This window comes from Mesocricetus auratus, unplaced genomic scaffold (assembly GCF_017639785.1).
Source record: "Mesocricetus auratus isolate SY011 unplaced genomic scaffold, BCM_Maur_2.0 Super-Scaffold_100013, whole genome shotgun sequence".
Classification (NCBI taxonomy): domain Eukaryota; kingdom Metazoa; phylum Chordata; class Mammalia; order Rodentia; family Cricetidae; genus Mesocricetus; species Mesocricetus auratus.
In genome coordinates, this window is record NW_024429196.1 from 291,452 (window position 1) to 303,723 (window position 12,272).

Here is a 12,272-nt window from a genome sequence, read left to right on the forward strand (position 1 = left end):
AACCAAAATCCCAGCAAATTGACAAGCTTACTCTGAAGTTCATCTGGAAAAGACCCAAAATGACCAATACAATATTGACCATGAGCAAAACTAGAGAAGTTGAATTACTCTACAGCAGGAGTCACAAAGGTAACCAAGACAGCATGGTATAGATGAAAGAAGAAAAGACAATTCAGTGGAGAAAAAGTCATCCGGTGACTACTGGAACTACTGAATATTCCTATTCAGACATGTTACTCTACACCTAGAATTCACGCCTTCCCCCCAAATCAAACTAAATCACAGACCTCACAGTAGCATGAAATTATAAGACTTTTTTTTTTCTGAGACAGGGTTTCACTGTGTAGCTTTGGAGCTTGCCCTGGAACTCGTTCTGTAGACCAGGCTGGCTTTGAACTCACAGAGATCTACCTGTCTCTGCCTCCCAATTGCTAAGATTAATGTGCACCACCACTGGCAGGTTTAAGAGGAGAATCTAGGCATTCTTGGGTTTGGTCATGATTTTTTAAATGTGTAAGCATGCATTGTTTAATGATGGAGAAAATGTCAACATGGGGACACTTTCAAAGAAAGGAATTAGGTGCTATCTTTATTGTGTATACATCACAGCCAAATGCACAGAAACTACCAAATCATCAGGCACTCTCAAATTATGAGACCAGTTATACATGTAACTGGTCATTAAGAGCCACATCACAACTTAAGTGACTCCTGTACTTTATCTGACAACCCTATACCTAAATCTATTATCTACAACCTTGAACGTAATTATCCTCAACTCTAGATGCATGAGTCTAATTATTTGATTATCCCCTAAAGCAGACATTTAAAACATCTAAAATTGCTTCTCATTTCCTCTGAGGAGATACTCAAAATGTATGAACTGATATGCTTGTAGAGAGCTCTTCTCAGAGATGTCTCCAGAGTCTCCTCCCAAACAGCTTGGCACTGGTGGGTAGATCACAGAGCACAAGTCTCAATATGATATGAACACCACTGCCAGCTCGCCCCTCAAACTGGAACTCAATGGTTATGTTGTCATCTTTCTTGACTTGGAAATCCCATGCCCTATCTAGCCTCTGGCCTTTATTTCCAAAGGAAAACAAATTGGAGGGATGTCCCAGTAGTTAAGAGCATGCACACTGCTCTTGCAAAGGACCCAAGTTTAGTTTCTAGTGCCCCACAGTTAAGGGCTCACAGCCATCTATAACCCCAGCTTGTGGGGGTCCAATGCCCTCTTCTGGCCTCCATTGGTAACTTCACTCATGTGCACATAGCCTCACATACACATGCACTCATACACACAACTAAAAATAAAAAATAACCCTTGGACTGTGGGCTTAACCCCTCCTTCCTTGAAAAATAAATAAAATAAGAGTTTAAACAAAAAGAAAGAAAACAAAGTGGGTTTTGTTTTGTTTTTTACCCCCCTGCTTTCACCCTTTCAAGGAAATGGCTCCCAATATGTTGGGTTTACAAAGTCACTCATGTGAACATCTTTGCCTCCTTAGACTTTGCCCTCACCTTCCATAATTCATATGCCAGCAAACAGACCCCATCCTAAAGACAAAATGCTCACTATTCCCTCTTGTGTTGCACATTACTTCTTTTGTCTAACTTCCCACTACCCCAATAAATACTTACCTAAGAAACTCCTGTTCAGCAGGCAGGGTCTAGCTGAGGAAACCAAATCCTCCAGGAACCTATACTGGAGCTACTATTGAGTTACACATATAATCTACCAGAGGACACTATAATTGGCATGTGTCTGTGTATAACTCCATGGGAAACTGGAGATTAAACAAAAGATTATGCCTTCCATTTTGGAAATTCTCACCAGATAGTCCAGAAAACGCTCAGCACATAGCAGTGCCCAAAAAAATACAGAAATGCATTGATTATGTAGCATTAATGATTCATCAATAACCATTATTAAAACTGGGCACACAAGTGGTGTGAGGGTCTACTTGTGTTTATTCTAATTAAGAATAATAGTGTGCAGGGGTAGGATATATATCTGTCATTACTCAAATAGCAACCACTTTGATTGCTAGACACGGTCTCTTTACTGATGTAGAATTTATCAAGCAGGCTGGGTTGGCACCACCAAATCTCTGGGACCTGCCTGCTTCTGCCCTCCTAGTCCTGGCATTATAAATTCGGGCTTCCAGGTCTGTGGACTCAAATTCAGACCCTCATGACTTTAAGGTAAGCACTCTACTAACTGAAATTCCATAGCTCTCAGCATTGTTGTTTTAAACACTGAAATCCCAGAAAAACATACAGTAATTCTATTGTGCAAGGAAAATCTCACTTAAAATACAAATTTGTGTTTGTTGAATACTCGAGTCTAAAAATAGCATAAAGCTCCAGTAACTTCTTCTATTTTCTTCATGTCCTCCCACACATACAACTACTGAAAGGGCAAAGAAATATGCAAAAATGCAAAAGTCATAATAATTGGATATTCTCATCCTAGAGAGCCGGTGCAATTTTGAGTTAAAAACATAAGTTTCTGTAGGAGACACAAATGCAACCCAATTTTTTTTAAATCCAATATTTAAGCAAGTTCTTATGCTCTATCTTGTTCTAAAATGAATTTAAATCAAATTATAAATACATACACGACTAGAGAAAATTTAAGTTAAGTAATCAGATCCCATTTTTTTTGAAAAAGTGGTAAGAACACAGAAGATAAATCTAGAAATGAAGTTAGAGCATAAAACATATGCTCTGTGAACCCTGTAGATTAGCAAAAGATGCATCAGCAGTGTGTTCCCTCACACTGGCTGGACTGAGTGAATGATGCTTCCTAGTCCTCCACATGTGCAGGTCCCCATCAAGCAGATGTAAGAGTTCTCAGACGCTCTCAGTACCGTCTTCCTCCTGAGAGTGACAGAACGCTATACTTGTGCTTCTTATTACTCAGCTTTTCACCCTAAAGCTTTCTTTTAGAAATCACCCTCAGCAGACACCTTGCAGGCGCATCTATGAATGTGTTCCAGAGCAAAGTCATGAACTCACTTAAAATACTGAGATCTCTGTGATTTTTTTTTTGTAGCAGCTGTGCTGCTTTTGGGCATCAACTTTGTAGGTGGTAATATGGGGTTGCATTGTCAAAAGCTGACCAAGCCTGTTAGGATTAGCCTTTCTTTCCAGTAACAACCTCAATATCCAAAGTAGAGTACGGTACCTGCCACTTAAGACTGTGATGCTGTGATGTGCCATCTCTTCTTGAGTATTTTTCCTTTAGGTCCCTGGGTTACAAGCATTTTAAACCTTTCAAACTGTGTGGCAATTTATACCACACACAGAGAGACAAACACACATACATACACACAGAGACACACAAAGACACACACATACATACACATGCATAGACACACACATCTATGTACACACAAACAAGACACAGAGAGAGAGAGAGAGAGAGAGAGAGAGAGAGAGAGAGAGAGAGAGAGAGAGAGAGAGAGAGAGAGAGAGAGAGAGAGACCCACAAGGACCATGAAAATTCGGTGCTAGGATGAAAATCAAATTCTGCATTCTCCAGTTCTAAATCACACACTAACGGCTTTAACTTCAGGCAAGAGCATAAAACCAAAGCACATTTTGGTTCACTCTACAACAAATCTTTTCAAACAAATTCCTTTGGCTCTAGCAAGATTTATGTACAAAAGCTAAAGGCTTCTGTCCTCCGGCCTTAACTAGAGGCATTTGGAATCCAGTTAAGTGGTTTGTTCCAGCTGTTTTAAGCTAAGATCCCAGGAGCTTGCCTCCTGGAGGCGCTTTAGACTTTACATATTTAAAACTAATAGAACGGGTCAGGCAGAGGACACACTTGAGGTCTGCATCTGATGAGAGCTGGAGGCAGAGGAGAGGACGGAGGAATCACGAATACTACACGAGTGGCATCAAATAAGACTCATTTTTTAAAATGCATTTTATAGCAATTACTGAAAACACATGGAACAAACAGTACACATTCAACTGTGCTATCTAAATGCTGGCAGCATCTATCCATTGATTTCCCTGTTTTTAGAGAACCAGAGGCTAGCACACTCTTAGATGCTTCCTACCCACTTGCTACTAACAGACACTTTGGGAAAAGGTCTATGCTTAAGGCTCACTGTCCAATGTGAGTAGGGATTTGTTTCATACAATAATTTCATCCTTTTCACTCCAGTAGCCATCACCTCTGTAGTTCTTTGACATTTTATGTGCTCTGATAGCCTTTCCCTCACTACTTATTAAACCTGCCTGACTTACGTAGCTAGCTATCCAAGAACTGAGATGGTAACAGTTTTATAGAAACTGTCTAATTGCTGACACACATTCTGACTTCCACTTTAGGTAAGGAAATTATAGCTATGATATAAATAAATTCAAATAAACATGCATCTATTCTTTGGAGGAATGTTTACTTAGTGACTCAGGGGCGGTGGCAATTCAAGTACATGTTATTCCTTTCAGCAAATGCTAAAATCAGTGTGCATACATCCGTAGCTACTCCCCAGTCCCTACATTCAATTACTATACAAGGCAGGAACTCCTCAGTTGTAGTCCCAAGACCATTTCTTACTCGCCCCGAGGAATTAACTAAGCTGCCTAAAATGAATTCGAGCACAAAGATACCTTGGCCATTGCATTATGATGAAAAAAATAAATGAATGAATAATCTCTAGGCCTGGGGAGGACCACATATTGACTTTAGCTTCCTCAGTATTGCTGCTACTCAAAACGGACAAATTTCAGGAAAAGAAACACATAATTCATTTCTGTTCTGTAAACAGTGGCGATTCAGAAGTGGCCCATTTTCAGATACTATATATCAGTTAAAAGATTCCTTTCATGACGGACAACCATAACAAAGTTAGCTGAATGAAGTATAGGTCCAGATTTCATGGAGATATGAGCTTCTTCTACCTCCTACAGACACAAGAAAGACTCGGCATTTCTTTCAGCTTGAGTTAAATGAGAGAAAACGCAGTTTGTATTTCCAGAAGCTGAGTGGCATGTTTTCCAGTGAGTTTCTTGTTCTCATTTTACTATTTTAAGAGTTGCTGGTCACTCCCAGAATTTCTGTAAGGCGGGATCAGGTTCCCGGTGGCTGACAATTCTCGTGGCGGGATGCTTTCCCTAAAACGGTCTCCAAAAACTGTTTTTATTCATATTTAGCTCCACTGTATTTATCTACAAAATACCATTTCAATGGAGTCAGGCCAACAAAAGAATCAGCTTACTAGAATTTCAGTTGACTTTGTTAAAGGAAATTATTTTAAATTAATGTGGCTTCTGGGCAGCTGCCGTCTCTGACCTCAGAACACACATTCCTTCTAATTTCTGCTGTGAACATTTGCTTATTTAAGTGAAATTCCAGCTCACGAATGTCAACCAGAACGGAGTCTCAACCTTCCTGCCACTATTTTGTCCTTTGTCTAAACAAGGGCAGCCGCATGCCGCTGCATTAGCATGCGCGGCCACATCGTCCCCTTCAGTGAAGTCATCTATGTATTTTTGGTAAGATCTTTAACAACCTCCACGCCCAGCCATGAAATAGAACAAGGCTGTTTTGTTTTCAGACAGGAACAATTTCGTCTCTGGTTTACTAGATGGCGCTCAAAATATTTTTCCATATGTTTTTCACAAAGAGAACTTGACATCAGTGTGGTTTACCTTGACCAGTGAATGTAGGCTCTTTTCACCAAACATGTCCCAGAGGAAGGTCAGGTCCTCCTGGCTATCCACATGTGGCCGCAGCTGGGCGGGCAGAGCGGCCAACAGCTCATACAGACCTATAAAATGAAAATAAAACACAAAGTGTAATCTTAGGGTGATCTCATTAATTTCACCGAAGGTGTATGTGTAAGTGACGGCTGGAACATGTCATTTTTACTGGATTTGTATTCTGGGCCATCAAGCAAAACAGTTCTCTCAAGAAACAGAGGAAGTGTTTTGATTTTTAAATTCCAAAGAAGTATATATTAACAGGATAGTTTTTTTTTTTACCTTTCACACTTGTCAACATTTTACAGTCATGCACGTTTACATAACCCAAGACAGAAAATGTGTACAATTCTCAAAAGAAAGGAAGAGAGAATGAAAGAGAGAGGGGGAGAGAGAGAGAGAAAGGGAGAAAGAGAGGAAAAAGAGAGAGAGAGAGAGAGAGAAAGAAAGAAAGAAAGAAAGAAAGAAAGAAAGAAAGAAAGAAAGAAAGAAAGAAAGAAAAGGCATGCATTCCTTTCTTTAACCGTTACTGCATTCCCCTCTTATTAGCCATGGAGTGGAATGAGGAGGAAAAACTTCCTTAGGAGAAAATGGATATAGTGATCTCAAAAGAGGCTTTGTAGTTTACAAAGAATTTCTAATAATACAAAGCTTCAGAAGATTTGCATTATCTAACATGCAAATAAAGTTCTGCCATGTAGGACAAAATCAACCCCACATGGTGATTCACAGGCTATTCCACTTCTGTGGACTACGGCTTTTTCCAAAAGGACTGTGCAGAATGTAGTTTACATCTGCAGTGTATGAAACGTATTTCCCTCCCCTCAGGTGGCAGATGCAGGTTGCTGTGGCACGCCTGGCAGAGATGCTCAGGCAGACAGAAGCACAGTGCTCCCCACAGGAGCCATCCATCTCAGTCGAAAGCAGGCAGACTAAAGTCCAAGAACTGTTGTAGCGGGATTTGCCCATGATTCTTGAGGGAGGTGGCCTGGCAGAAGTCAGGATCAGATTCCAGCACATGGTGCATTCTCTAGCAGGATGACACAAAGTACAAAGGACAAGATGCCTTTTATATCTGTCTGCTTCTACAAAAAACACTGAGGCCTCCTGAGGAGCAACGCACAGGGTTGTTATCCCTAGTCTGAGTAAGGATTGCTGTTCATCATAAGGACAGCTTTACAAGACATTTAACAAGCAAAGAACAGTAAATTATGGACTCTCCATTGGTGTATCTATTATCTTCCTAACACATATCCATACCAGTTTACAGGCAAATGCATGAGGCACCACTGTAAAGCCAGATATGTAACTGTGGATATCTGACCGAATTCAAACATCCCTGGTGCTGTATTTAGCCAAAAGTAGTCATAAGAATAACCCTCAATTAGAACATGAAAGAAATCCAATTATACTTTTAAGTATTTGTGATATTTTAGATTAATTCTCTTTAAAATTTGGCACTCTGCCTAAACCAGCTCTTCTTTACAATAGAACAAAGACTTTTAAAAACCTCAACTTAACTCCACCTGCAATACAGGACTCACTCAACTTCCCTCCCCCCCTAAACTTCCATGGTCATGACATAAAATGTAAAATTATGAAAAAAGAGGGATTTTTTCTACTGATTTCAAGTTGTAAAAAAAAAACTTACCTGTTCTTGGAAAAATTACCAGGTTTAATTAAGTTTAGTAAACCAATTTTACATGGTAAAATTCCTAGGAAGGTCACTTAAGTCAATACAAGCCTGGTGTGTGCTAAGTATACAATATTCCATATGAAACTCAGTGAGATCTGGCTACTAATTATTATTATTACTGAAAAGCTAAGATAGATCAATATTTGATCCCCATGTCTACTCTGAAAGCATTTTGTGTGATTTATCTAACCCTTATTTCCCTTGTTTTTAAACAAACAGGAGCGGGGGTCAATGTCATCACAAGGGAACCCTCAGAAACAACTAACCTTGGCTTCTGGGAGCTCACAGACTATGGTGTGGCACCTAAAGAGCTCTCATGGGATCAACCTAGGCCCTCCACATATGAGCGACAGTTGTGTAGCTTGATCTACTTGTAGGACTCCCAGCAGAGCAAGCAGGGCCTATCCCTGATGCACTGGCTGGCTTTTGGGAATCTACTCCCCATACTAGGTTGTCTGCCCAGCCTTAATATGAGGGGAGGAGCTTAGTCCTACCTCAACTTGATATGCCATGCTTTGTAGACACCCATGGGAGGCCTGCCCCTTTCTGAACAGAAATAGAAGAGGAGTGGATTGGATGGGGTAGGGGGAGGGAGGGTGAGAGAGTGGGAGGAGGGGAGGGAGGGGAAACAGTGATCAGGATATAAACAAATGAATAAATTTAATTTAAAGAATGGTAAGATGTACATATAAAACTAAACATACAAACACATAAAAGTGAACAGAAAACTGGTGAATCTAAGTGTGGAGACTCTCTCTTCACATTGCTATAGCAGAATGCCACAGACTGGATACTTAATAAAAAATGCAAGTTTACTTGGGCCCCAACATGAAAGTGCAGCACTTTGGGAGTACATCCCATGGTAGAGAGCAGAAAAGCGATAGACAGCAAGTGAGCAAGAGGTGACAGACTGCTTGTTCATAACAAGCTCACTCCTGCACACGAGACATTAACTCATTCATGAGGGACGAACCCTACTGGGCTGGCCTCCTGTTAAAGGTCTGCTTCCCTCATAGTTACCCCTAGAACTAAGCTCACAGAACATGAAGTTTGAGGAATACATTTAAATCATATCAGGTTGTGTCAGTGACAATTTCCTGGCTGCCACACTCTGCTGTGGTCGGTACAAGATACTAACACTGGAAGGAAATGGGGATGTACAAGTCTGTATCATTTATTAAAACGGCACGTGGCTCTATAGCGATCTCAAAATAAAAATGGCAATACAAAAAACGCTAAGATCAAATGGTTGTCTTAAACTTTCAATGGAACCATGGGGTTCTGAGCCCAATGCACTTGGTGTAAAATAACATTCTTTCCTTGATGCATCTTCCTCTAGAACAAAACACCACTGCATTCCAGTGGTTCAGAGTCAAAACAGCTTTAGCAAGCATTCCAAATGTCTACAACATCACGCCCCTTTACACATGGAAAGTGTTAATTCTACACAAGTATTGTTTACATTTTGTGAAACACACCATTTCATACTCAAAGTTTTAAAAAATAATTTTCCTGCTAGCAAAGGCTCATAAGCCTGAGTTTTCTGCCTTCTCTACCATTACACAATCCTTACTGATATGTCACCACCACAATCTGTCATTCCAGTGACAACCACAGTCCCTTCAGCTACCTGATCTGGAGCCATAACCAAGGCTGGAAGAAAAAGGCTAGTGTAAACCATAAATTAAAAGCATGGTGGCAGAGCCAAGAGGCCAGAGATGTACAGTCTCAAAGAAGGCAATGCAGACTCTAAAAGCCGCCAGTCCCTATCCCGACACGGGGCTGAACATACACCTATATTCTTGTCCCAACAGTGACGAATACTCATGAAGAATACTTGTGAAGTCCAACCAAATGTTTTCAGAATTAGAGATTTAGAGGACACATCTTTAATTTTTATTTCAACCTATTCATAGTTTCTGAGAAAATTTGGCATAATAAAATTTATCCTACACTCTGTAATCATGCAAGCTCAATAAATTATTCTAATAAACAATTACAGCAGATATGGCTTATGTGCTCTCAAGTAGGAAGCTGACAGGATTGCCGTCCCCTGGGGCTGATGGTGCTGCCAACATGGGGAGTGTAAGGGAGAGGAGGGTCAACTCCTGTCAAGGAGGAAGAAGAAATCTCTGAGTTAGATGTTTATGATTTGAGTTCCCTCCTCCTTCCCAAAGCACGTGTTGGTAATTCACCAATGTAGTATGTTGGAAGGTAAACATGAGATGTGACTGGACCATGAAGACACTGCCTGGGGGAATTAACATGATCGTCCAAGTCAGTTCCTTACATATTAGATGAGAATTCATTATATTTAAAAAACAAGTTCAGCCTCTCCTTTGCTCCCCCCTCTCTCCCTCGTTCTCCTCCCTCCCACCATCTGAGACCCCATGTCCCACACTAGTCCTTTAGAACCATGAGATGATAAACTTCTTCCCCTTATGAATTAGTAAGCCCAACACTTGGTCACCCTTATCCAAGATCCCCAGAGCATGTGTGAAATCACAGATAGTATGTACTACTGCACTGTTTCCTATGCATACTTTTGTGCCTTGGGGTGAGTACTACATAAAATGAAGGTTACATGATAGAGACAAGCACCATAATGCTGTGACAGCGGATCCTGTAAGGGATGATTAAGGGGCAGGTGGCATACACAGTGTGGATGCGCTGGACAAAGGACTAATTCACACTCCAGGTGGGATGCTGCAAAATTTCATCACCCTACTCAAGAAGGTGCACAATTTAAAGCGTATGAGTTGTTTATTTCTGGAATTTTCCATTTAATATTCTCAGACCACAGTTAATGGCAGATAATGGAAACTACAGAAAGCAAAGTCCTTGGAAACTACTATACTCTGTTTGGCAGCACAAAATGGGTTCTTTTTAAAGAAAATTCCTAAGAATCGACGTTTACTGAGGTCTTATGTTCAGATCACTACACTAGCTCTCTGAATTGAGAAAACACCTCTCTCTGCCTCCAGCGTTATGATCTTTGATGGTATACGAGACAGACTGAGGACAGACAGGCAGGTGGGTATGCCAAACATGAAACAGTCATAAATATACGAATCACTTCTTCCAATACAATATGAACCTAACATATGTCTTCTAAGTAAACAAATAGACAATTTAAGTGCAATGCGTATATACACATACAAAATTATAAGTTTGTACTTATGACAATAAGTTAAACATCAGATTCATCTTTTTGCTATACAGATAAAACATTCATGCCTTTCTATGACATCTAACTTATTTAGAAACATGGACTTTAAATTGCTAATGAAGTAAGAAACATTAATGTAGATATTCCAACTCTTACACTTTCACATTTCCTGGAACTGTTATATTTAAAGGTTTTACAATGACATCCTCATTTTGGGGACCACTTTTAGAATTAGAACGTATCATTTTTACCTCTGGGCAAACTTTTTGAGATCCAGCTTATTCTCATTAACTGTGTAGTACTGCCACTTCAAATGGTATTCTCACGGTTGGGTTTCTCCCTCTCGGTTGGATGCATGTTTCATTATCTCTACAATGGAACTATTTAACTATTTTTAAAGTATCTTTAACATTTGAAAAAATATAATTCTCCTCTAAGAAGCCAGAAATATCCTATAGCCACCTAAGATCCTGCTGGAGTAGCAGACAATGAACACCCCACCAGTGCACAGGAACATAGAGTCCAAGAAGGCAACCCAGGCGTGTCTATCAGGCCCACTAGTGATCGCTCTATGGGCATGTAGCTAAAACTCAAAGTGGCTAAAATGCCACTGGAGACTCCCACGTAGACTGTTAAGAAGCCCACAACAGAAGCAAAACTCAGCAAATGAAAACCACTGATCAAGGACAGCCTTCTCCTGCTGCAGCATCCTGCCAGCGCCCTCTACTGACAAAGCGTATCATTGACAGTAGCAAAGGAAAAATACTTCAAGGACTGATCTATTTTCAGAGCTGAGGCTGCGGGGTAGTAACATGTTAGCTGGGCTCATCTACAGACTGATCTAAGTTGCATCTCTTCTTTGGGGGAGGTAGTACCTTCCTGCTTTTGGGTGGCGTGGCTTTCTGCTGCTTCACACTGGGATACAATTGAAGTTGTTGATAAGTAAAAAGTGAGGCTTTATTAAATTCAGACTTTATTTGAAAGAGAACTATTAAATCAAAGGCTTAAATTGGCAATGTTTGCATATTTGTATTGCATTTGCTTATCATGCTCAAAAGAGGGTAGGGAGAGAGGAGAGGAAAGCAGAGGAGAGAAGAGAGAGAGGGAGAGGGAGAAAAATATCAAGACCAAGCAGAGAGAGCGAGCGAGCTCATGCCACGGTACATGTGTGGAGGACAGAGGACAACTTGCAGGACTTGGTTCTTGCCTTCCACCATGTGGGTCCTGGGACTGAATTCAGGCCATCAGTCACTATGTCATGAGCCATCTCAAGGGCCCTGCTTGCCTGCTTTTAACAGCATGCAAACCTTGACCACAAAGTCTCAGTTGGGGATAATGAATTAAGCCTATGATCTAAATAAAACAAACAATGAACACTTTTGCAATGACTGAATTTTACATGTCACCTCGACTTGACTGCAGGGGTCCCCAATCACTCATAGAACAGCAGTGGTTCTGGGTGTGCCCATGGGGTTACTCTTGGGAGAAATACACATTCGAATCAGAGTCTGAGGAAAGACAAACCTCCTACCCCCAACTTCATGTTCTGGCACCATTCACAGAGGGAGAGCCAACTCCCTTTCATGTTCTCAACCACAAACATGACAGCTCCTGGCTCTCTGAACTTCAGACCCCAGAACTTATACCACCACCCCAGTCCTCACCACCGTGCTAGTTCTTAGG

General features: G+C 40.8%; 1 protein-coding gene across 4 annotated transcripts in view; it reads right to left on the minus strand.

Annotated features, from left to right (window-relative positions):
* The window catches only part of Mpp7 (membrane palmitoylated protein 7), a 201,238-nt gene that overhangs the window by 111,753 nt on the left and 77,213 nt on the right, over nucleotides 1-12,272 (minus strand). For all 4 annotated transcript variants that reach the window (XM_005083443.4, XM_040755245.1, XM_040755244.1 and 1 more), the window contains exon 3: nucleotides 5,674-5,792. In XM_005083443.4, coding sequence (XP_005083500.2) covers nucleotides 5,674-5,792 — 119 coding nt within the window. The remainder of the gene's footprint in view (nucleotides 1-5,673; nucleotides 5,793-12,272) is intronic.